This window comes from Phocoena sinus, chromosome 10, assembly GCF_008692025.1.
Source record: "Phocoena sinus isolate mPhoSin1 chromosome 10, mPhoSin1.pri, whole genome shotgun sequence".
Lineage (NCBI taxonomy): Eukaryota > Metazoa > Chordata > Mammalia > Artiodactyla > Phocoenidae > Phocoena > Phocoena sinus.
Genome location: NC_045772.1, coordinates 25,922,135 through 25,947,256, shown reverse-complemented (window position 1 = coordinate 25,947,256; position 25,122 = coordinate 25,922,135). Strand labels below are relative to the sequence as shown.

At 39.7% G+C, this 25,122-nt stretch overlaps 1 protein-coding gene across 2 annotated transcripts in view; it reads right to left on the bottom strand.

Moving 5' to 3' along the window:
• Positions 1-25,122, bottom strand: part of FGD6 (FYVE, RhoGEF and PH domain containing 6) — a 106,835-nt gene that overhangs the window by 11,353 nt on the left and 70,360 nt on the right. For both annotated transcript variants that reach the window (XM_032646800.1, XM_032646801.1), the window contains exons 9-17: positions 14,191-14,241; positions 10,988-11,046; positions 10,833-10,904; positions 10,048-10,116; positions 9,428-9,511; positions 8,530-8,609; positions 2,251-2,353; positions 1,620-1,766; positions 683-785 (exon numbers count right to left, since the gene is read on the bottom strand). In XM_032646800.1, the coding sequence (XP_032502691.1) occupies positions 683-785; positions 1,620-1,766; positions 2,251-2,353; positions 8,530-8,609; positions 9,428-9,511; positions 10,048-10,116; positions 10,833-10,904; positions 10,988-11,046; positions 14,191-14,241 (768 nt within the window). The remainder of the gene's footprint in view (positions 1-682; positions 786-1,619; positions 1,767-2,250; positions 2,354-8,529; positions 8,610-9,427; positions 9,512-10,047; positions 10,117-10,832; positions 10,905-10,987; positions 11,047-14,190; positions 14,242-25,122) is intronic.

Genomic DNA, 25,122 nt, shown 5'->3' with positions numbered 1-25,122 from the left:
ATCTAGTTATATTCATTTAGATATTCTCATTGATGATGAAAAGCTATTCTTCATCAACATGAAGGATAATCTTTTAAAAATTTAGATCCTTTAAGTTTCAGGATCTCGTCCCAAAATATAGACCTGAACTGCATTCACCTTAACTGTAGGGATGGATACTTGCAAATAACGAACAGGCAGATTTGATTTATCATTTTGTAGTTGGCGAAAAGCTGCACATTTAGATGTAAAATGAAACCTCACGACATCAGTCCAAGTGATTAGAATAAGGCTAACAAAGTGCCACCTAGTATGTTTCCATAGAGAATTACTTTACTAATAGATAAAAATGATTTGTAATGAGCACACAGTTGTGAAACTAGAAACCTGAAAATTATTTGGAAGTTAAAGTTCCCCTGTAACTACTCCAAGCATTTTATCCTGTGATTACATTTCTACAATCAGGATCCTCAGCAAAACCGTTTTCAGAGTAAAACTAAGTTTCAGTCCAACCTTCCTTGGAATTACCACAAAATATGAGTTAAGAAAGCTTCACTAAGTTAAGAAAGCAAGATACTTAATATTTTGAGAGAAGTATCACCAATCATGTTGCTAATGTGCCTAAGATGATTCTTTCAGAAGGTTGTCTGAAAGTGTCTGGGGAATAATGGAATTTTCAATTAAATCTTTACTTATATATTACCTAATTTCTGCAGTTCTTGGAAACAATGTTCACATACTCTTGCTGGTTGATTTTTCAGGTAATCTAATCCATATTTATTTGATGAACAAGCTTGGCATACGATCTGAAAACACATTGGAATTATTTCATTTAGAATAACCTTTGTATCTAAACCATCAGTTATGTTGCAATTTATAGTTCTGTCTAGTTTTCAAAACCTTTTCATAGTCACTGAGTCTGAATAAAAATTCAGTGGAGCTCAGGCATGTAGGGAACTCACACACAATACCACACTTGAAGAGGCCACAGATTACTACTGAGTGCTTACTACAGATAATAATATACTAAAGGAGTTAACATGTGCGAAATGTTTAGAATAGTGCCCGGTGCGTAGTAAGTCCTGTGTTAGCTGTATTTATCATCTTCGTCATCATCGTCATTGTCATCGTCACTGCTGCAACTATGAACACCTCTGCTGTGCCTCTTCCCAGTGTCTGGCCCAAATTAAATGCTGTCTAAATAAGACCCATTAAATCTTTATAGTAACTCTCTGATGTCATCGTTACGATGCTCATTTTACTAATAACATCACGAAGACTCAGAAACATCACTAGTGATAACTTCAACACTGAAAGTTTCCTCCTACTAAGAACTTAGTGTTTAGATAAATGCAGTTTCAATAATTATCTGTAAATGTGAGCATCTATTTAATTTGAATTTATTAGTTTTTTAAAAAATGAACATGATCTATTATTGACATTCTGAAGTAATCTTGGGCAAGGAAGAGCTAAGTTCCCTAATAAGATTGCCTTGTGCCTAAATATGTAGAGGAGATACCACCTACGATTCAGTGTCTCCCCCGACTCCCAATGGTTTACAAGGAGAAACATGCTTCTTCGTTATGTACAGCTTAGAGCTATTGAAAATCACAAGGGAGGTGAGTGTGATCCTCTCTAACCTTTCCACAGGCCCGACAGTGATGTCGTCTCCAGGTCAGAGTAAATTCACTTGTGCAGATCATACACATCGTAGCTCTGGTATCAGGAATCCAGATGGGAGCCTTGGATCCAAGAGGACTAACTTCGTCTTTATTTTCTGAGTCGGCCTGTGGAAGAACGACTTCTGATTATCTCTATGCACACTGCCTGCTACAGCATCAAGCCTTTCTATTTGGACTGGCAGCTCACAATGCTGATGGTATCATTAAGGATGTGGATGAAACATGAGCTATCATATTTTTCATGTTATTAGGATATTAAGATTAGCTACATTCCAACAATCCTCTAGTGCAAAATTAACTTTAAAAGATGCCTGAGGTAGTGCAATAACAGCCAATTAGTTTCTTCCTTAAACTATATTGTATTTTCTACAGTGAGGTTTTATAACTAGAAAAAATATGAATGCACTATATGCTATCATAGACTTGTAGTTAGACATTAACAGAATGAATATTTAGCTCTGAAATTACGCACACACCTCCAATCCTTCTGTGAAACACATGTTGCTTTTCTAAACGCCTGGGAAAAGTTTCTTGAGGGTAAAAACTATTTGAAATGCACTGCAAAAACATAAGAAGGAAAAGACAATACCTCATCAAGACTCCTACTGGGACAGAATGTGATTCTTTTCTTGGCATACTCTTCTATTGACCTGGAAATTGCTTCTAGCCATTCATCCCTTTCTGGGGCAGAACTGTTGGGGGCAAAAGAAAGTTCTATCAACCAGATGTCAGCTTTTATTCTTTGCCTTTTTCTTATGTCTTTTCCTTCTGCCATGGCAACAGATTCCACCACCCTCCAACAATGCTAGTCACAGGCAACAACTCTGAGGTTTACGTGCACAAATAATCAGAGCAGGCATTAGAGAACACACGGCATTTTAGCAAACACAATGCTTTTTTTCTTTCCAAAAATACCGCTTTCTACTGAATGGCTTTTGAAGTCTCCTAAATTTGGAGGTATTTTTGTTTGGTTTAAGGGCTATTCATGCAATTAATAGTTATGATTATTTATATAACCAAGGAGTTTCCTGAGATATAATCCTAGAATTTAAAAATATTCCAAGAAATCAAGTTTCAAATCCAAATTTACAGCACAGAATACTAAATATTTTTAGGTTACTAAATATTCTAGAAAGGGCACTGGAGTAAAGGAAACATATTTTTGGTGTCATAAATAGATGTTGAAGGAGTGGTTAATAAGGGAAATAGCCTTCAGTGGTTGTTAGGGTTCCTCTACCTATTCGGCCCATCACATTTTCTGTTCTTAACCCTCAGTTCATCAGGAGCTATGCGACTCGAATGTAGATGGAAATGGGCGGAATAGGGGGAAAGCCTGCTCAGAAAAACACATTCTTTTTCTCTGTTTTTGCAACCACACCTCCCTCTAAAAACAATTCTATGGTAACTCAGAATCATCACTGGTATTGCCCATTTTGTTTTGCATACTCAAGAGGGAGAGGCACATTTTAGGTATTGTGTGTGTATTGTGTGTGTATGTGTGTGTGTTTGTAGAGAGACAGAATTTAATAATAAATTTAAATCTCTATCATGATAAAACCCATCATAATAATGGGAATGTGATTATATAAGAAAATGTACACTTTCCTTTTTTTAAGAGAAGCATATGCTAAAGTAGGTAGGAGTAAAATGACCTGATATTTGCAATTTGTTTTGAAGTACTTTAGAAAACAGGAAAATTTGTGGCAGAATCTTGGTAATTTTTGAGTCTGGGTGACTGAATATGCAGTTTCATTGTATTATTCACTCTAATTTTAAGTATATATATATTTTTTTTTTTTTTGCGGTACGCGGGCCTCTCACTGTTGTGGCCTCTCCCGCTGCAGAGCACAGGCTCCGGACGCGCAGGCTCAACGGCCATGGCTCACGGGCCCAGCCGCTCCGCGGTATGTGGGATCCTCCTGGACCGGGGCACGAACCTGTGTCTCCTGCCTCCGCAGGCGGACTCTCAACCACTGCGCCACCAGGGAAGCCCTTAAGTATATTTTAACTTTGAAATAATGACTCTAAAATGAAAAATTCCATCACAAAAAATGATACAAATAGGCCTATTTTGATGAATCCAGAGCAGGTCAAGGAGCTAACTTTAAAAACCACTCACCTTCCCCACAATAATCATTCTCAGAAATGTATCTTCCTACTAAATGGCTTCAGTGCCTTTTAGAAAATGCACTCATATGGATGTTAAAAGGAAGATATCCAGTTTACAAATAATATTTTAAAACTAGTATATTTCTCAAAGTTTCATTATATACCAAAACCAAAATAAAATGGAACAGCCCCTCTCTCTCTAAACCAAACAAAACCTGCCTCAGTTACCTCTACTATTCTATCATCGCTGCCCCAACTAGCTGCCGCTGATTTAACATTTACTACGTATCAGCCAACTATGCTGAATGCTTTCTTTGCAAATATCATCACTTCTCATCCTCAGAGGTACCCCATGGAATATACATTGGATCTTACACCCCATTCCCCCAATCCCAACGTCACACACCATCACCATTTACAGAAAAGCCATGTGAGGATCTGAACTGTTAGATAATTTGCTTTAGATAACAGGCTTTCTACTAAATGGTGACTTGGTATCAGATCCAAGTGTGGCTAAGGATGGAACCCTTCACCACCATGTCACCTCTGGCCTCTGTTCCTGTTCTCTGAAGGACTACGCTATGAGAACACAGGCTCAGGTTCCAAGTAAACATTCATAAAATATTACTGTCTCCCCTGCCCTCTCTCCCTCCCCAACTTTTCACTGGAAAAAGTAACAGAAAGTCAAGAGGCAGATGGCTAATTTGAGGATTCCCGTCTGATTTTTCTGGAGCCCTGGGAGCACGTGGAATGTGACTCGACTGTGCAAATCATGTCACATATGCTGTTCTTTCATTTAATCATTCCTGGCTCTCTCTTGTGTGGGGTTCTGCCAAAACAATGTTTATCAGCTGATAACACATTTCTCATAGACCACACACACTTGCCTACAGCATCGAGTGGAGACGTTCTAGCTCTGCCTTTGTGACATGGCTAGGAGAAGAATCAGCATCTTCCCCACAGAAAAACACAGTTAAGCCAAGTATTCTTTTCTTTATGGAATGTGGACATTACCAGATAGCAAATTTGCATTAAACAAGCACCATTTCCCCAATGAATGGAAATAATTTCTAAGGGAAAAACTCTCCAACAGAAGAGATTTCTGGTGTGTTAGACCTTGCCACACTATTTACTTTTTGTGTTAACTGTGGGATGCAACTCTGAGGTCCAAAGGCCACATCACTTCAGTTTATTTGAGTAACATTTACTGGGAGCCTTCTATGGGCCAGGTACTACGCCATGAACTGGGCACACAAAGTACACTTCACTTGGAAGGGCTCACATCTAATTGACGTGAGACATAAAGTCAGGTAAAAATTACCGTATGATATAATAAATGTAAGATAGATAAGTGACATAGAAGTAGTTAATTACCTTATTTGGGTAGCAGGGAAGGCTTTGCAGAGGTGATGACTAAGGTACTATTGGGACAACTACAGGTGTTTGACAGGGAACTCTGCGGTCTCCCTGTGCACCCTCAGCCAGTCTCCTAGCTTCGGTCATCATCTCGAGGCTGATGACTCCTCAGGATATGCCTCTAGTCTAGTCTTCCTTCTGACATCCAGCTCCTGACATCAACTGCCTCCTTGATGACCCCATCTTGATGATTTATAGGCACCACACATTCAATATGCACATCTGAACCTAAATTCCTGATTTTTCTCCTAAAGCTGCACCTTTCCCAGTTTTCCTTATCACAGCAATCCAATACGCTGTACAGGCTGGAGACTCACTTCTTCTGCCTCTCTCTGTCCCATTACTCGTCTCCTTCAGTTCCCCTCCCAAACCATCCTCCACAGAGCAACCAGATATTCTTTTTAAAAATGCCAAAATGATCACATCATTCCCTTGTAGAAACCTTTCAGTGGTTTCCTGTGGCTCTTAGGCTAAAGACCAAAATCCACAAGACAGTTCTGCATAATCTTTCTCCCTGGCCCTCCAGGTTTATCTTGGGTCACTCTCCCTCTCATTTGCTATGTTCATGACACACTGGCCTTTTAGTTCTTTGAATACACCATGTCCTTTTCCACCTCAGGGCCTTTGTACACACTGTTCCTAATGGCCAGGAGCCTCCTCCTTTTCTCTCTGCCTAGCTATCCAACACCTACTTATCCTTCTTAACTCAATAGACACAGGACTTTAGGGAAGCTACCCCTAACTGCCCTTTTTCCACCAAATCGAATTTAAGATCCCTTGTTTTACAGCCTCATAGCACCTGGTAGTTTCCCTGTATACTACTTAATCTCCCTGATAATTGACTGTGGTAATACTTGCTAAGTGTATGTCTTTGCTAATGGACTGTAAGCTCAGGGAAGGAAAGGCCCTTTTCATTGTCCACTGTATCCTGATGCCTAGCAAAATGCCTGGCCCAGGGTAGACGCTCCATATTACTTCTTGAACAAAGGGATGCATTCTAGGTGGAGGTAGCCACCTGTGCAAGGAAGAAGGATGTGAAGTAGGCTGGCATGCATGGAGAATCATTAGCAGATCCATGCTGATGGAACATGCCATGCTTTGGTGGGGTTGGTGACACGGAGAGTGAATGGAGATCAGGCTGGTGAGGCAGATAGGAGCAAGATCACAAGAGGCCTCCATCCCTTTTTTACCTGTTACACAGTACCTCAGTGTGGTTGGGGGAATTCAGAAGGAGAGCCTGGCATATGGGTGGCATTTAGTATGTGTTTGTTCCCTTTCTTGCATGCCACCTTAACCCTCCTGTGGAAATTTACTTTTCTTTTATCAACAACTTTCCAGTTTTACCATTCTCCTGCATACCCCACATTCACTCCATCCTGATTGGCTCTACCTGATTGAACCATTTCTTACAGCTATAGCCCAGACATCACCATCTACAACCTCCTACCTGGTCTTCCAACTTCTACTCTAGTCTCTGGTGGTCTACTTCTACAAGGCAGAGAGTGTGTGCTTTTAAAAATAAAAATGAGGTCACACCAATTCTTAGCTTAAAACCTTTGGATGGTTTCCCATCATACTTAAAAATCCAATGATCTTACTAAGGTCTAGGAGGCCCATCTGAAAAAACACTTGACATCCAGATATTTACCTGATAGGCAACCAAAGAAAGAAAGATCAACCATCATTTCCTGAATTGTTTAATTTTTAATAAACAGAATTTTGTTTTTATAAAAGCCTATTTTAGTTAGAAAACTTAAGTGCAACTGAAAACTTAACTTCCCTATAGGCATGTCCTCTTCGGATCTTTGAAAATAACTCTTGATTTTAAGAACCAGGCTTAAAAAAAAAAAAAAGAACCAGGCATAAGTATTTGCCAAGAGCCTGATGTACAGGGACTTGATGTTCTTTGCACTTTTGTTCAAACTCAAGAAAGAAAGAAAAGGGTATAGTTCCAAGTGATCAAGCATTTACTTTTTTTTTTGGACGTATGGGATCCTCGTTCCATTACCAGGGATCAAACCCATGCCCCCTACAGTGGAAGTGCGAAGTCCTAACCACTGGGCCGCCAGGGAATTCCCCTACTTTCACTCTCTAAATACTGATCTGGAGGATGCTTCAGGTGCCCCCTCCCTTGATGGAACTCTGCTTGCTTTCGCTGGTAGCTGGGAAGCACTTGACAAACCCTGAATACAGGAATTTGTCTTCCCCTATCATCCTGAGATTTGGTGTCAGGCAGCAGTGGCCATTCCATTTCAGAAGAGTGACACGACCCAGGGAGATGCTCTTGCGGTCTGATTTGGGAAGTTAGCACATTTGGTCTGAGTCCTTGACATCCACAGACGTAGGCAATATCAGAATGGTTAAAAGCATGAATTTTAGTGTCAGATTCAAATTTCAGCTCCCCTGCTCTGCTACTTAACAGCTGGTTGGCTTTTTTCACCATAAAATGGGTATAATAGTAGTAACTTACCTTAAAAGGTTATTGTGAAGATTTGATGAATTAATACACAGAAAGTGCTTAGGACAGTAGTCCCTGGCACAAAGGAAGCGCTACATCAATGTCTGCTCTATTTTTATTATGTCAAAGGTGAGATCTGAGAGCCGCCCAGACGTGTTATGCAGGTTCAGTAATGGAGCAAGCTGTGGCTGTTGGCGGCTCTCCCTTCACCAGTCAAATCCTCCCACACACGCACTTCTACCACTCAGCCAAAACGGAATAATATGCGTGTATGAGTCACACAGCCCCAGGTTTCCTCAGTACTTGATTTACATTACAGTAATATATTTTGACTTACACATATGTCACTGTAGGTTCTGATTTGAGGCAATGTGGTATGTCATAATAACAACAGATTTAAAAGCAGAAAGTTTCTACCTGTATCCTGACTTTGCCAGCTATGCATCCTTAAGAAAGCAACTCAATTTTTCTGTAACTCAGTCTTCCTCCTTTTTATGACACCTACCTCAGTAGATTTGTTATGACCTCTGAATGCTACACGAACACTTCCTAGTAAACTATAAAGCACTAGATGTTTTAAAAAACATTACGTATCACTGTAAAATGACTTGAAATAACTACTTTAAAAAAATGATCAGCAAAGCACTTTTCGGCATTATTATTCCATTCAGAGGAACATTTTAGTCTTTGTACTTCTAGCACACTATTGCATCAGCTCTTAGACATCCCACCTACATGGTAAATCAAGAGTAAACTGCATGGTATTAGGAGAGAAAAGAAAGGGAAAAAAATAAGTTTACTAGTTAACCTAAATGTGAAAACTGCTGGAAAATGTTTGACTCCACAATACTGACAAATGTTCACCTATACATTTTTAAAATTTACCTGGCTGAGAGTATGAAGGAACGTTCTACACTTTCAATCTTTAGTTCATTCTGATATGCCTCTTGGGTGGGTTTTCTGACCTGGAAGAAAACAAAATGATTGAACAGACTCATCCAATTGAAAACCTCACTGCTGAAGCATAGCTAAAATTGCCCAATGCCCCCACTGCTGACAGCCACCCCCAGCCTTCATATCCAGCTTGATCTACCATCACTCTCCCTCATCTGCTCTGTGCTCCAGATGAATTTAAATACCCACATACATGAAGGCCCAACTTCCCCACCTTCAGGCCTTTGCTCACACTATTCCCTGTACCTAGAATGCCTTTCCCTACATCTCAGCGAGGCCAAATGTGACCAATTCTGTAAGGCTCTTGGCTCTTCCTCCAAAAAGACTTCCTCAAGTCTCCCTCTTCCTTACTACCACCAATCCCTCTACCATGTCCCACCAAAAGCTGCATGTTCTTTATTTTCTGAGCTCCCACAAACTTTAACTGTGCCTTTATAGTGATATGTATTACTATCTATTTTATAGGTATTGATATGCAGCATATTAGCTTCCCAACTAGTTGCTAAACTCCTGGAGGGATTGGAGTAGAGGTGGAGACAAAAGAATCATGCTTCAATTCATCTTTATATTTTTCACTAAACCGATAACACATTTTGTTTATAGTAGTTCTCAGTATAGTAGTTCTCAATATCTTATGACTCAATTAATGTATGAGGGAACAAATAACTACAAAAATGAATAAATGAACAGTAACACATGGAGAGAGAAGAGGTAGGGATATGAGAAGATGATTATCTTAGGGCTTTTTCTCTAAATACATTTGGGTAAAAAAATATCTTCTGCCAAAAAAAAAAAAAATATATATATATCTTCTAACAGATGCACAGACCTTCATTCCTGCCAATGAGAGCATGTTGTTCAGTTTGTACATCCCAGACTGCACTGGTGTTGTATACAACAGAGCATCATTAAACTGAAAGTAGAAACATTTCATAGGACAAAGTAAAGCAACAAATTTCAGCTACAAAGATATTGGTAAGATACAGGAATAAAGGAACAATATTACCTCTTTATTTAAAACTCTGAATATAATACTTATATTCTGCTTATAAAACCAGAACCACCTAGAATGTTCTATTAGAATATTACTAGAAGGCAACTTCTAGAAAATGGGCTTTCTTTCCAAATTCTGTAACAGATTTAATGTTTTCTGAATTCTAAACCCCACCTAAGGTATTATAATCTGCCAAAACAAATCACTGATTGAATCAATTTTTCCAAATCAGAGATGAAATAAACTAAATTCAAAAAGGAAGTGAATTTCTAGTTATGTATCATACAAGACTTTGTTTCCTATACTTGACATGCAAACAAGCAATCCAGCCAGTCAAAGATCCTACTAAAACTGCTGTCTGAATGTACCAATCTTATCTGTCCTGAACAACCGTCTCCTTTCATTAAGCAATTATCCCTGCCTCGGGCTCAGCAGAAACACACGTGGCCACTTACCAGGAAAAACATTCGGGGCTGCATGACTTTCCGAGATAGCTTCATCAGAATTCCTTCTTTGAGAAAAACCTGATTCATCCAAACAAACATCCATTTAGTACCCTCCCAACACAACTACAATATACATATACATGTAATTTCCTTTTCGACCTTCGTTCCCCAGAATTATTTTGTGTGGAGGCTGGGCAGACATAGTTTCCTTGTTACTTTTTACAGCCATGGCTTCTTTTTAAACCCTGTAAGTCATTTAGGAATTGGATAAGCCAGCAGAGTTTCATAACTCCAATACTGAGCCCAGGGGTACCATATGGTTTGAAAAGTAATTGACTGCGTGTGTACTTGATCTTGAGGCATAGCCAACATCCTGACAATTGCACTTTGTAATTTCCCTGAATTCATTCCCTCAGTCACTTTTGTGCTCTATGAAGAACATCAAAATACCAATTTTCTCCCTCCCCTCATAATCTTCTCTTACATTAAAGATTTTAATTGAAATTGTCTTTAAAGCTGTGTGAGGTCAGCTAGTATTACACAACAAAATGATCCTATTTGATCAGATACTCTGTGGGGTCTCTTGCCGTTCTCCTAATTGAATTGGACTTCTTGTCACAATGACTTAAATCATGAATGTTTTGAAAGGATAGAATGAACTTAGTTGATCCAGATTGGGTCACTGAAGAGTAACAATAACAAATAACCTATTTTCATAACTCAAATGAAAATAGCTACAAACGGTGCCTAAATCCATTGTATTAAGTTTGCAAAATGCAGTCTAAAACACTTACCCGTCCAGGCTGAACTATTTCATGGTGTCCATTTAAGCTGTACTGAATTTGCATAAGTTTCTGAAAGTTGTCCTACAGAAAGAGAATGCACAGCATATGAAGGCATGGGCTCCCAGGTTCAACAGTACAGCAGCCGTTGAAATGAAGATACTTACTCCTTGTTTCATGGTGTCATTGGCGTGGTTGGCTACCTCTATAACAACGGCAAGGGCATCTAAAATACGTAGGAACAGAAGGGGCATTCAATCACTATCATTACCAATGAATTGCAACACTGAGCAACTCCAGACAACAAGACGGCTAGTTCACAGCCACGGACCACTGCAGGAGATCAGTTAACTGTGAGTGGGCAGAAATATAGGCGATGCGGTTCGATGAGAACAAAACCAAGGAAAAACAGTACTTATGAAACAATGAGCCAAAGAAAGACTCTAAAGATACATTACAGACCATGTGTATCAATAGTATGAACATCAGGGTTGTTTTGTGCTGAGAGTTGATTATTCGGTTGAAGTTTACAAGGATGAATAGGATTTTACCTGGAAGCTGAGGATCATTCCAGGATAAACTGCCTTGGGAGAGAAGGATCCTGGGATAGGAAACCAGAATTATGAGGACCAGCTATTTAAGAGGGTCAGGGCTTAGCTGCCTTCTCTTAGTCTGATCCCAAGAGGGAAGAAATGCCACAAGGAAGCATACTAGACCTTAGGAAATTACATACATTATTTTGTGAGTTGGGTTATTTAGCTTCACCTGTGTTTTATTCTTTTTATTAACCTCTTGCCTTTATTAAATGTTTTTGAATGCTTCAGTCTTGTCATCTTCATAACTAGATATAAAGGAAAAAGTCTGTACTTTGTCTCCTTTTGGGCTACAGTTGTTCTCAATTCAAGACAATAGTGTTCCCCTAGGGACACTTGGACATGTATAAGATAATTTTCGGTTGTCACAATGACTGGGAAGGTCCACTGGCCTTTAATGGGTAGGAGCCAGGGATGTTAAACATCCTGCAATGCTAATTAGAAATCCACACAAAGACGGTTATCTGGTATGACAGAAGCCCTATGATTGAGAAAAACTGGTAAGAGTGTTAAAGAAGGAAGCATGCCCTTCTGAGGCTGGTGTGGCAATGACAGTAATCGTCACTAAAAGGACTATTAAAAAAAAAAAAATCAATTTCCAGAAAGGGTTTTGGTCCAGTTACTATACCTACTAAGGGATACTCTTTCTGGTACCAACCCTGGAGGTTTCTATAGTCTTTAAATGTATTATTATCACCATTATTAAAGGAAAGCTGTATTTCCTTATAGAGACTCAAACCACATATCAGAATTTACTGTATCTGGCACTCATCATGGCAGATATTCAAGAGGTGACCCTGGACACATTCCCTGCTTTCTGGCCTGCTTGAACCTCCAGCGGACAGGGATAAAAGCTTTAAAATTTAATGAATGGATGAAGTAATAAAGCTGCTGCTATTTGGTCACCTGGCCTCCAAGCTCTGACCTCCCCCATCCATTCTGCAATTCTACTTTCCTCATATCATCCCTTTAAGAGGCCCTGGTGACTCTGTTCCTTTAACTCTTCTGCTTATCTTCCAAAGGTATATTAGTCTCATTTTCCCTCACCTTTGGGCAATCTCATCACTTTACTGCAGTGCCTCTGGCCATACAGTGCACATCACTGTTCACTGCTTATCCTAAGCCATGTCTTTGCTGAAGTGTGTAATTTTCTTTAAACAAGCTCCTTAATTTCTGGCCCTGTATTTGTTTTACCTGCAAAATGGAGCTAATAACTCACTTTCCTTGAAGGCAGAAGCCCTGGGACAGATGTTTTCTTGAGGCCCGATCTGCTAAAATCTGTCTAAGATATTTATCTTCATGAGACAGACTCTGGCCTGGAATGCCCACTCTTCCTCTCGTCCACCATCTCTCATCAACTCATCTCTGGTTCTACTTCCCTCTAAGCAAAGCTCTGCCTCTTCAATCCTCACACTTTCCTCCATCTTCCAAATGATTCTATACTGCTAAGTGCATCCTTACTTTAAAGCTATCTGCTTTGTTCTTTATCTGTCGGGTATCATAGACTCTTCTCTTTCTTTTTTTTAATATTTCTTTATTTATTTTGTTATGCCGGGTCTTAGTTGCGGCACGTGGGCTCCCAAGTTGCAGCATGCAAACTCTTAGCTGCAGCATGCATGCGGGATGCAGCTCCCCAGCCAGGGATCGAACCCAGGCCCCCTGCATTGGGAGTGTGAGTCAGAACCACTGCACCACCAGGGAAGTCCCTATCACAGACTTTCTTCTTCAACTAAATTATATGTTTACCAGAGACAAGAAGCATGTCATGTCCCCCACTCCAAACTTCTCCTTTAAAAAAGCACCTTTAAAAGCATAACACTTGCGAATAAAAGATGTTACAGAAGAAGTAAAATGATTAATAGAATGAATAAGAATCTCTACAAAAATGGGTTAAAAACCTTTCAGCTTTGTAATCTGATAATGTAAAGGATGCACCAGAATGTGATCAAAATTCATAAAATGAATGGCGTGGAGATGGATTTGTCTAATGTGTTTCTGTAGATTAGAACCAGGGGTAGACCTATGACATTTAAAAGAAACACTACTCTCCTAACCAGAACTAAATCCTCGTGTGTGTGCGCGTGTGTGTGTGCGTGTGTGTGTGTGTGTGTGTGTGTGTGTGTGTGTGTGTGAGAGAGAGAGAGAGAGAGAAAGACAGCAGACATACATGCACACACACACAGACACAGACACACACAGTGGATTATCCCATGAATGTCAATGAGTCCCTTGTATTGTAATGGACTGTTTCCCTTAAGTACTACTGGGGTGAGGGGGTGGAAGGATGGTAAGGCTAATGCCCATCATTAAACAGTCCCAGAATAATAGACTATTTTAGACCTTATCTCTAATTTGTGTTGTTTGGTCACTTCATGGACTCATGATTTTAAAGCTTGAAAGAACCTTGCAGATCAACTGGTTCAATCTCTGTTTTTGAAAGCAGTGGACATCTAGAGAAGGTGAATGCACCCCAGCACAGACAGACTGAGCCCAGGAGGATGAAGCTCCCTGACAACAGACTATGCTGGGACCGCTCTCTCAGGAGGCTGGCTCCAATGGCTGCCTGACCATGGGCATCTTTTGCCCCTATAATTTCACTTGCATCCAGCACCACTTTATCTAGTTCTATTTTAATTTGCCTAAAACAGAGTTTAAAAAGGCTTCTTAAGAATAAAACACAGTTTTGTATATGGGTTTTGTTACCTTTTTACTTTCCAGGTTCAAATGAACATAATATAAAACCTTCTATAACACATGAGACCACAAAAATTGTTTACCTTGAGTGTCTCTGTAATCTCCAGCGTCTTCTAAGAGATTTTTTAAATAGTCTAGAAAAGGAAAAAAAGTTATGGTATTTAGTACAATTAAGCACTAAGGAAAAAACATTTGTCTTTCTTATTCAATACTCTAGTCAACCTTATTGGTTAATATACATATTCATTCTGTTTGTGCTACCTTTCTAAAAATGAAAGAATAAAGCCCTGGGGTCAATTTGAAATCAGGACACAAAATTAGAGCTAGAAAGAGCCTGAGAGGTTGCACTGGTTACTTTAGAGATGAGGAATCAGGCTACCGAGGACACGGTCTCACTCAAGTAATACAACCTCTTTGTGGCAGAGCTAGGACCAGAACCCGAACCCAGGTCTCCTGATGCCCAGTTCAGCTCTTTAACTCCAACACACACAAAGTACCTTAATCTCAAGATCAGATGCACGTTTTAGTACCAAATTTCAAGCATCAATAGATTGAATGTCTAAGGAACTCTGAGATCTGGCAATCTTAAGAGTCTAACAATGCCCAGAACACCAGAAAAATGCAATACATATGTCTAAACCAGTGGTACTCGAATGGGGTCAGGTTTGCCCCCCAGGAAAAAGTTTAGAAATGTCTGAAGACATTTCTGATTATCACAACTGGGGGAAAGGGGATGCCACTGGCATCTAGTGGTTAGAGGCCAGAGACGCTGCTAAACATCCTACAAATGCACAGGACAGCCCTACAACAAGGAATTATCTGCACCAAAATGTCAATAGGGCTGCAGTTGAGAAACCCTGGTCTAGATGAAGATGGTCTGGGGCGCTTCCCTGGTGGCACAGTGGTTGAGAGTCCACCTGCCGATGCAGGGGACACAGGTTCTTGCCCCGGTCCGGGAAGATCCCACATGCTGTGGAGCGGATAGGCCCGTGAGCCATGGCCGCTGAGCCTGCGCGTCCGGAGCCTGTGCTCCGCAACGGGAGAGGCCACAACAGTGAGAAGCCCGCGTACCACACACACACACAAAAAGATGGTCTGTAAACGAGCAACATGGCATATAGTGCTTCTCGTAATACGAAAAAAAATTTAAGGCAATAGGTTATATTTCATAAATCCTGTAACCAAGGAACGTTACAGGATTTCAAGGTAATACTTCCTTCTCTGTTGAGAAATGTTGGATGACTTCCCATTAACTCTCAGATTAAAACAAATTCTATTTCCTGGAATTTCAAGTCCCTGCTACACGGTCCCTGTTGACTTTTCTGCTTTTCTCTCTTGCTACTGCCTTACACAGGCCCTTTGTTCTTAAGTCTGATTCTGCACAATTCCTTAAACACTTCCCATGTGTTCCCTGGCTCCATACTTTTTGTCTTTAATGTTCCCTTCTTCTGAATCCTTTCTCTGTCTCTGCGTATAAAAATTCTACTCATAATTCTTCAAGGCTCATCTCAAATTCCTCCTCTCTTACCAAACTTTCCATTTGAAAGAAATATTCTTTCCCTTTGAATAACACATTACACAGCAGTTACTGTATGCCTTCTATCATTTTCTTTTTCACTAGACTCAAGGCTCCTGTGGGCAGGGCCTGCCTACATCTGATTCATCTTTCTATCTCTCATAGCACTTAGCCAGAGACTTTGCATGCAAGGAACAAGAAATGCTTAATGAATTTTAAAAAATGATTTTTTTTCAGACAGGATTGTGTCTTATTTTAGGTAAAAGGCAATAAAGGCTGAAACCAATCCTAATGCCCATGGGAGTTGGGAAATGGAAAGAGGAAAGGCATATTAAAAGACTGAATGCATTTTTATCAGATCCAATCTCCATTTAGCAATATTATGGAACAGATATAATTTCAACCCATGGATTTATTAAGTCATGCTCAAAGGCACAAAGGGGAACTTGGACGTTAGTGCCAGATTTTCAAACTTAATAGACGACTAACATACACACCCAACTGCTGAAACTATACATCTTTGACACAGTGATCCAAGAACGTGTGTGAGTCTAGACATGCACATTATAAATATCCAGCCCTGGCAACAAGCCACAGCGAGATATCGTGTATGATGACGTTAAGCTTCTGTGCGCCACGGCATAGATTCTACCTTGCCAGAGACCATCACAAGCAATTTAGATCTGAAAGTAATCTGAACATAAAAGTTGGAGAGCAATTCTTCCAACCAAATAAATAAGAAACCCACAAAAATTAACAAAATACATTGATTATACACTACACTTAGACTCATCTGAAGATGAAAAACGAACTTAATCTCACTCTGACCCCACTCAGAATGCATTCCATATATAAGCCATGTTTAGTGAATCCAAATATTTAACTTTTCCATGACAGCAACAGGGTTAGGGAGAAAAACTTACTCTTCTTGGGCTACTTCACTAATCAAAAGGGATGTTCCTTAAAGCTGCAGGTAGCTGAAGAGTGTGGAAATGAAAGCAGATTTACCTAAGTATCAGATTCATAGCAAGTTCCCATTTTGTCTTCAATTCTTGTTCTTTAATACAGAAGCATATCATGCAAGCTGAGACATTTCTCTAAACCAAAAGAGGCCACTGGAAGATGTCCATATTAGGAAATCCTGACCTCAGTAAGCTTCTGAGTTGCATTTTCTTTCCTTGTACTCACGCTCAGCTGCTGCTCGCCAACCTAAACTTTCAGGAGCAAAGTGGAAATACACAAACTGGCTGTGCAGAAAACCCAGGATGAAAATGTTGCAAAATCATGTTATTAATCAAGGAGAAAATGAGGTTAAGGTTTACTTTCCTTGCCAATTAAAAAAAAAATCTTAAAACTCAACTTACTCCTTTTGAGAACTTTTACCTTTTACCTTTTCTAGGAAGACAAGACCATGATCCCCTCAGTTAAGAATCACTAGTGCCTTAACTACAGAATGAGAAGAACGAGACTGATCACCCTCTGAGTCAGACGGAATGAGCAATGAAATCACCAGCTGCCCCAGTGACTGTCATAACCCAGGTGAAACGCAGGAAGGGAAACCAGACAGACACTCCTGCATTGGTCATTTGGAATTGTTTACTACATATCATTTAGGTCCTAGCATCCTGCTGGAGCTTCATTAAAAAATCAAGGAGAGCAGAGCAGTCATCTCAATTTGCCATGTTGGACTTGTAGTATTCTATGACTTTCCTGTTTCCACCAAACCAAACAAGGGTTCTTCAAAACTTCAGTAATAAAAATGCCTCAAATGCTACTGAGGTTATTTATATCAAAGAAAAAAAGGTTGGTACAGCATGCCTAGACACCACAAAATGTACTTTCTGGCCACCAGGTGGCATCGTTGATTAAAAGTTAATCAATCCCCATCATCCAGCATTAGCAGCACAAAACTAACCAAAACATAGCATGTGCAGTCTCAACAGCTATGCAAGCTAACTTTGTCCCCATATATGAGACCCAGAGTGAAAAAATGAGGACCCAACAAATACCATATCTTGTTAGATGTCTAAGTTTTCAATACATGGGCTCCTAGTAAGTCTTACAATCCCGTGATTGCCCAATCAACGAATAATCAACTTACAGCAGAAATTGATTCAGAGGTACAGTATCCATTTCCTAAAAATGAGTCATCTGTGGGAATCAGGGACTTTTAAATTCAACAGCACACAGTAAGATTCCTGGACTGTGTGCTCAGAAACGGTTGATGGCAGAGCACAGAGGAAATTAGCATATAGGACCGGGTAACGTTCCAAAGTCAAGTGTTTTGAATTTAACCACATGTCTTGCTTTGTATTATCTAGATTTCTTCTTTCCTCCCTAAATATGTAATGAACTCAGCAACAAAATACAGAATTATGAGATCCAGAGAATAATAAGTCTAGTCAATGAAAGCCTGTTTGCCAAAATTTCAAATGTTAAAAGAAGCCACCTAAAATTATCCTGACTTGTGAAACAGAGTAGAGGTTATTTTAAATACCAAAATAAAGATCAAGTATCAGGTTGTAAGACACACTGCTGCCATCTTGAAGGTGGCTTGGCGAAGAGCTCAAGAGCCCTTGTTGGGCGTGAGAAGACCGATTCTTACTTTCTTTGTCCAGCCATGTCTAGCAGAGGTAGGTATGTGACTGACCATGTCCTGTGGCATTTCTGGGTGTCAGTATCCCCATACATAAAATAAGTAGGCTTGACCCAGATTGAAAAACTAATGACTCTCATTCTAAAGTATCATGAAGCATACCATGAACATCTCTCTAAAACAACTATGTATTTTGAAGTATTTCCTTCTATTTTTATAAATGTTTGACTTTACTTAATTTTAATAATATATAGAATTTTATAGCACATTTAAAGTATTCTAACCCGCACATTTTTTTTAATACATAGGAGTAGCAAACATGCCACTCCAGGGATATATGATATGGGACTTAGGTACTCTATTATTAGACTTAAGTCATTTTTTAGTTATCTTGCTTTGGCTGTTATAAATTGGATGGCCATACATCCTAATTTGCCCATATGATTCTACCACATTACCTGTTGTCCAGGTATTACTATAAATACTGCCCCTTGTACTCTTTAAAGGTACTGGGTTTGAATAATAAATTGTGTGATTATTTTAATTACAAGTAACAGTGGTCAATGTCTTGATATATTTGTCTTTTTCTATACTTCACATTTTGGGTGTGTATGTGGAGGGGGCAGAATATCAATGGGAATGAAAAGGTTTTTGTTTTTTTTAAGTACTTTATATATAGCATGAGAAACCTTTCCTAAAAGGATATACCAATTTAAAATATCATTATTTACATATGAAAATACTAGCTTCACTAAATGATTGCCAGTTTTGTGTATTGTAGTTTTTTATTGCTAATGTAGTAGGGGGGACTGATAACTTATTTTAATTGATATTTATGATTCAGAGGATCTTAAACATGCCACAGTGTACTTATGTATACTTTTTCTGAGTGAATTGTTTGTTCATATTTTTAGTCCAGATATCTATAAAAGTTTTAATATTCTTAGTGAAATAGTATTTTCCATACTTGCTACAAATATGTTTTCTGGTGTACTGTTTCTTTTTATTTCAACTATATTTTAAAACTTTATAATGTATTTATTATATAGAAGCGTTGAAAGGTGTCAATATTTTCCTTTATAATTTCTTTAATTTGGGGGGCTTAGAAAATCATCTCTCCTCCTCTCCCTACCCTGAGAGTTTTAATAAATAACCAATTTTATTTTTTCCCTGGTTTTCCTATAGTTTAATGCTTCATATGTAATTTTTTATTTTTAAGTTAAGACTTTATGCAGTTTTATGTTTAGAGCAGTTGAGGGGAAGGTACAAAGATTTTCCATATACCTTCTGCTTACACACATGCACAGCCTCCCTCAGTATCAACATCACCCACCAGAGTTGGGCATTTATTACAACTGATGAACCTACATCAACACATCATTAGCATCTAGAGCCCACAGTTTACTTTACGGCTCACTTTGGTGTACATTCTATAAGTTTGGACAAATATATACAATGAAATGTATCCATCATTATGGTATCATACAGAGTATTTTTACTACCCTAAAAATCCTCTGTGCTCTGCCTATTTATATTTAGTTTAGTTTTTTTTTTGGGGGGGGGGCAGTACGCGGGCCTCTCACTGTCGTGGCCCCTCCCATTGCAGAGCACAGGCTCCGGACGCGCAGGCCCAGCGGCCATGGCTCACGGGCCCAGCTGCTCCGCAGCATGTGGGATCTTCCCGGACCGGGGCACGAACCCGTGTCCCCTGCTTTGGCAGGCGGACTCTCAACCACTGCGCCACCAGGGAAGCCCTATATCTAGTTTTGATTTTATTTTTAGTGTATCCAATAATGTATGAATTTTAATGAGTTTTTCAAATTTTAACAGGTTATTCACCAAATAATCCTTTCTATTGTCTTGCACTTCCTACTTTGTCAACACTAGATTCTTATAAACAACAGTCTATTTCAAGTTACCTCCCTATTCCAATGGCAGAATAATAATTATTATTTTTAATCAATAGGTCTGTTTTTGCAATGGTATTACATGTCTTTAACTGTTGATGTTTTAAAATACGTATTGACTGATGTCTCCCTCTCAGAATATTCTTTAATGATGTACTCTATTTATTACTATACACAAAATCATTTTGATATGTATGGATAAAATTGCAAACTAAGTTAACCTTAATGAGAATATGGAGTGCCAGCAAACTAGTTAAAAGCTAAGTTAATGGTTCTATAGTGTCAAGTATCCCTTTAAGCACAAATGCTAAACCATGGGCTTCAGGAGGACCAGGAGCCTGAATTAATTATCCTTATATCCCCCAGCACCTAGAACAAGGTCTGGTGCATATTCAACAAATGTTTCCTTAATTTATGATAGACTAAATGACACTCATTTAGGGTTACCACTTCTTGCTCCATATTTTACTAAGCAGTTGAGATGATACTCTGAGGGTCTAATTAAAAAGTACTCCAGTCTCTGCTCTAATTCTGCTTCTCAAATATTAGGTCAGTTCTGGCCTCTGAGAATGTGGCCCAGAGATGCCTAAGTTAGAAAAGTGACCTTTCCGGGCTCTCCGGGTTCACAGATTCTTGTTCTTGGAAAGCTGGCAATGCCCTTCTGTGAATTAAAAAGGCCACTTCTCCTGGGATGATGCAGCCCCTCGCCAGGGCACACAATATGGCAAGCGGAGCGCTGGCTGGACTTAGAACTCAGCCGGGAGCCCTTGTCAGGGCATAGCCACATGAGGCAGCCCTGGCCTGTCTTACTTTGATAAGTCTGGTCCAGAGGTGGCATGCCCAAAGGACTCACAAACCAAACCTGATGCCAGGCTCGTCCTAGGACAAAATTTTGGATCAGATCTTACAATGGACAGAATCTCCCTTTGGTCCCTTTTTAGCGGGACATGTTGGCTTGGCATATACAGAATGCCCTTAGGGGAGTCAGACCCACAGGAAAGTCAACAAATGTAAACATCCATTATCTTGACTTCACTGAGACTGCTTTTCTTTGTGGATACATTTAAGCCTGCCAGTTTATCAAGCGAGAATCTCACACGTACAGAAATGGCCTTGATGCAGGCAAGTCTAACTTAAGGAACCTCTTATCCAAATTTGGTCCCCACTACCCTAATTATTGAGGTTTGGGGAGATAAGTATATTTTACTACCCAAAGAACTGCTAAGTGAAGAATAAAGCAAATATAAACACCAAAGTGAATTCAAGTTTGACTGAATTTCAGTGTTTTCTCCAACTGGAACAGTTCCTTTTTTTTTTTTTTTTTTAAATGGCCGTGCAGCTTATGGGATCTTAGTTCCCTTACCAGGGATCAAACCTGTACACCTTCAGTGGAAGGGCAGAGTCCTAAACAATGGACCACGAGGGAATTCCCTGGAACAGTTCCTGATGTGAGCCCATGATTCTGACACATACTAAGAGGGAAACTCTTTGGCAACAGAGTCAGCTTGCTAGATCTTTGGCAAGGCCCGTTCCAGCAACAGAGGCATTCGGTTACTTGCAGGGAATCCGAGTCAAATCTATACTGAGAATTGGAAAAAGAATGGTTTTGCAGTAATGTCTATGGGTAGAATTCAGAGGGTCTACAAACTTGGACAGACAAAACCAAAAAATCTTTCTACTAATCTCTAAGTGAAATACGGAATTTCCTTCCATTACGAATGTAGTCAACAAATCACAGTATTATCAATGACACCAGGGCTTTATCACCATAGAAATCGCATGTTTTTTATATGACATTACGGTTGTTGCAGGCATCTCAAAATATTGTTTACTCTCACCAGTACTTCAAAATCATGACAGTTACTAGATCCACACCACCTCTTCCTGTTTAATGTATTACCTAAAGAAGCACATGTATTACTCTGTCACTCTTCAAAATTATTTTAATAACTTTATTTCAGGCCAATTGGTTTCCTCTTAATCTTACGAATTCTATTCTGTAACTTCAAAAATTACTCCGAGACAAGATCCATAGGATTCACCACATTCCCAGAGGGATTCTGGCTTAACCTTAAAAAGGTTAAGAACACTTGTTTTATACAGAAAGTGAGATTACATTTAAAAGCTATAATTTAATAGAACAAGCAGATAAAATGTGCTTACCTCTTATATCCTGAAGTCCTTCTGTAGTATTAAAATACTTCATGGACATAATTTATTACATATCATCTCTCAAAATACCTTATTCACAACTATGATTAAAAATGAATTGCAACAGAACAAGAGCTGAGCTAATTATCATCCTCCCATTTTACATGGACGGAGCTGCTTTATATCAGGGACTTTGGGTTCCTCAGAAAATAAATTCTTTGGCTGTGTCCAGGACAGCCTCGCCTTTCATCAAGTTCTGCTCTAGAGAAAGTGTTAGAATGATTTTAGCCTATGGTTTTCAAACAAACACTTGCTAACCAGAAGTTTGAATTTTCAGAAGCAAAAGTTTCAATTTTCAGGAAGAGATTTTTAAAAGTCATGCATTAATTTGATTCTGATCTTTTGTCAAATCTGCTTATTAGCCTGTTCATAACTCAAATTTATAGCTTCAGAACAGAACAGATGTTTTTAATATCCCATTTTCTACCAACATGGGAAATCCTGGATTTCTAAAACCTAGAGGGAGTTAATGCCATCCCAGACTAAAGGCAAAGATTATAGGAAAAGTAATATAATATGTTGTTAAAGTCACTTATAAATATTTTGAACAAGATCAAAGAAACTACCTGATCCAAATTTAATCAAAGTTCAAAAGCCTTTCTTCCCCTCTGCAAATACAGAAATGGAAAAAATACTTCAGAGGAATTTTTAAATTATATTTTTCATTATATTTTCTCCACTATGATCCCCACTGATTCACCTTGTTTCAACACCAATGTAGTAGCGTTCCACAAATAAAAGGCTTTTCACTGAAAAACTTATAATACATATAACACACAAAAAAGACAATAAAAAACAAAAACAAAAAAAACCCACCTAACAAAAAAACACCAACCCTAAAAGGATATATGATAGTCATCCCTGGATGGTAGAAGATGAAGAGGGACTTTGTTATTTATAATATGTAACATATTTTTTATAGGCACAAAAGATCCCTTCAAAAAAAAAAAAAAGTGACCCCTACAAAAATAAATCCTCAGAATATTCTCACTCAAACAAGTGACCAGGAACTTCCCTGGTGGCACAGTGGATAACACTATGTGTTCCCAATGCAGGGGGCCCGGGTTCGATCCCTGGCCAGGGAACTATATCCCACACGCATGCTGCAACTAAGAGTTTGCATGCCGCAACTAAGGAGCCCGCCTGCCACAACTAGGGAGCCCACGAGCTGCAACTAAGGAGTCTGTGTGCTGCAACTAAGACCTGGTGCAACCAAATAAATAAATTAATTAATTAATTTAAAAAAATACCAGGGACTTCCCTGGTGGTGCAGTTGTTGAAAATCCGCCTGATAATGCAGGAGACTCGGGTTCGAGCCCTGCTCCAGGAAGATCCCACATGCCGTGGAGCAACTAAGCCTGTGCGCCACGACTACTGAGCCTGAGCTCTAGAGCCCGTGAGCCACAACTACTGAGCCCGCGTGCCACAACTACTGAAGTCCGCGTGCCCAGAACCCGTGCTCTGCAACAAGAGAAGCCACCGCAAGGAGAAGCCAGTGCACCGCAATGAAGAGCAGCCCCCGCTCACCGCAACTAGAGAAAGCCTGCGTGCAGCAACGAAGACCCAATGCAGCCAAAAATAAAATAAGTAAATAAATATTAAAAAAAAAAAAAAAAAGACCTGGAGGAAAAGAAATGGGTTAAACTTAAAATAAAAAAAAAAGGTGACCAGATCAATATAAATTTTAGGAACTGAGAAGAGGAAGAGCTGGGAGGGACCCTGAGGGGTTGGGTGTGGTCCCAAAGAGTAGGATTGTAAGCTCCATAAGGGCAGGGACCACCACTGCGTTGTCTGCCAGTGTATACAGGTGCCCAGCTCAGCGCCAGCCTGTATCAATACTGGTTGAATGAGTAGGTGATTGATTAATGGAGGTGAGAATATGGCCTTGAAAGTCAGGTTTCAGGAGAGGGTAAGAAAATGAATGCAGCTATAACAAAGGAAAATAAGGTTTGGGCAATTCTTTGGTTATATAGAACAGGTTTATAATTGTGGTCTTTATACTGTGGATAAATCATTTTTATTTCTAAAGTAAGATTTAACTTTTCAGAGCAGTTTTACATTTATAGCAAAATTAAGGGGAAGGTATGAAGACTTCCCATACATCTCCTGCCCCCACAAATGCACAGCCTCCCCCGTCATCAACATACCCCATCAGGGTGGTCCATTTGTTACAATGGATGAACCTACACTGACACATCATGATCACCCACAATCCACAGTTTACATTAGAGTTCATTCTTGGTGTTGTACATTCTGTGGGTTTGGATAAATGTGTAATGACATGCATCCATCATTATGGTAGGATAAGCGGGTTTTCAACTTTCCTAATAAGCAGAATAAAAGTATATCTGTGGCCTTTCCTGGTGGCGCAGTGGTTGAGAGTCCGCCTGCCGATGCAGGGGACACGGGTTTGTGCCCCCGTCCGGGAAGATCCCACATGCCGCGGAGTGGCTAGGCCCGTGAGCCATGGCCGCTGAGCCTGCGCGTCCGGAGCCTGTGCTCTGCAACGGGAGAGGCCACAACAGTGAGAGGCCCACGTACCGCAAAAAAAAAAAAAAAAAAGTATATCTGTGAAATGATAGAAAACATATACACAGTTATCCCTTGGTAACTGCGGGGAATTAGTTCCAGCACTCCTCTCAGATACCAGGATCTGTGGATGCTCAATTCCCTTATATAAAGTGGTGTAGTACAGTCAGCCCTCCCTATCCATAGGTTCCGAATCTGTTGATATCAAGGGCCAACTGTAGGGTCTCTGGCCCCGGTTCCTTGCACAGAGCTCCCC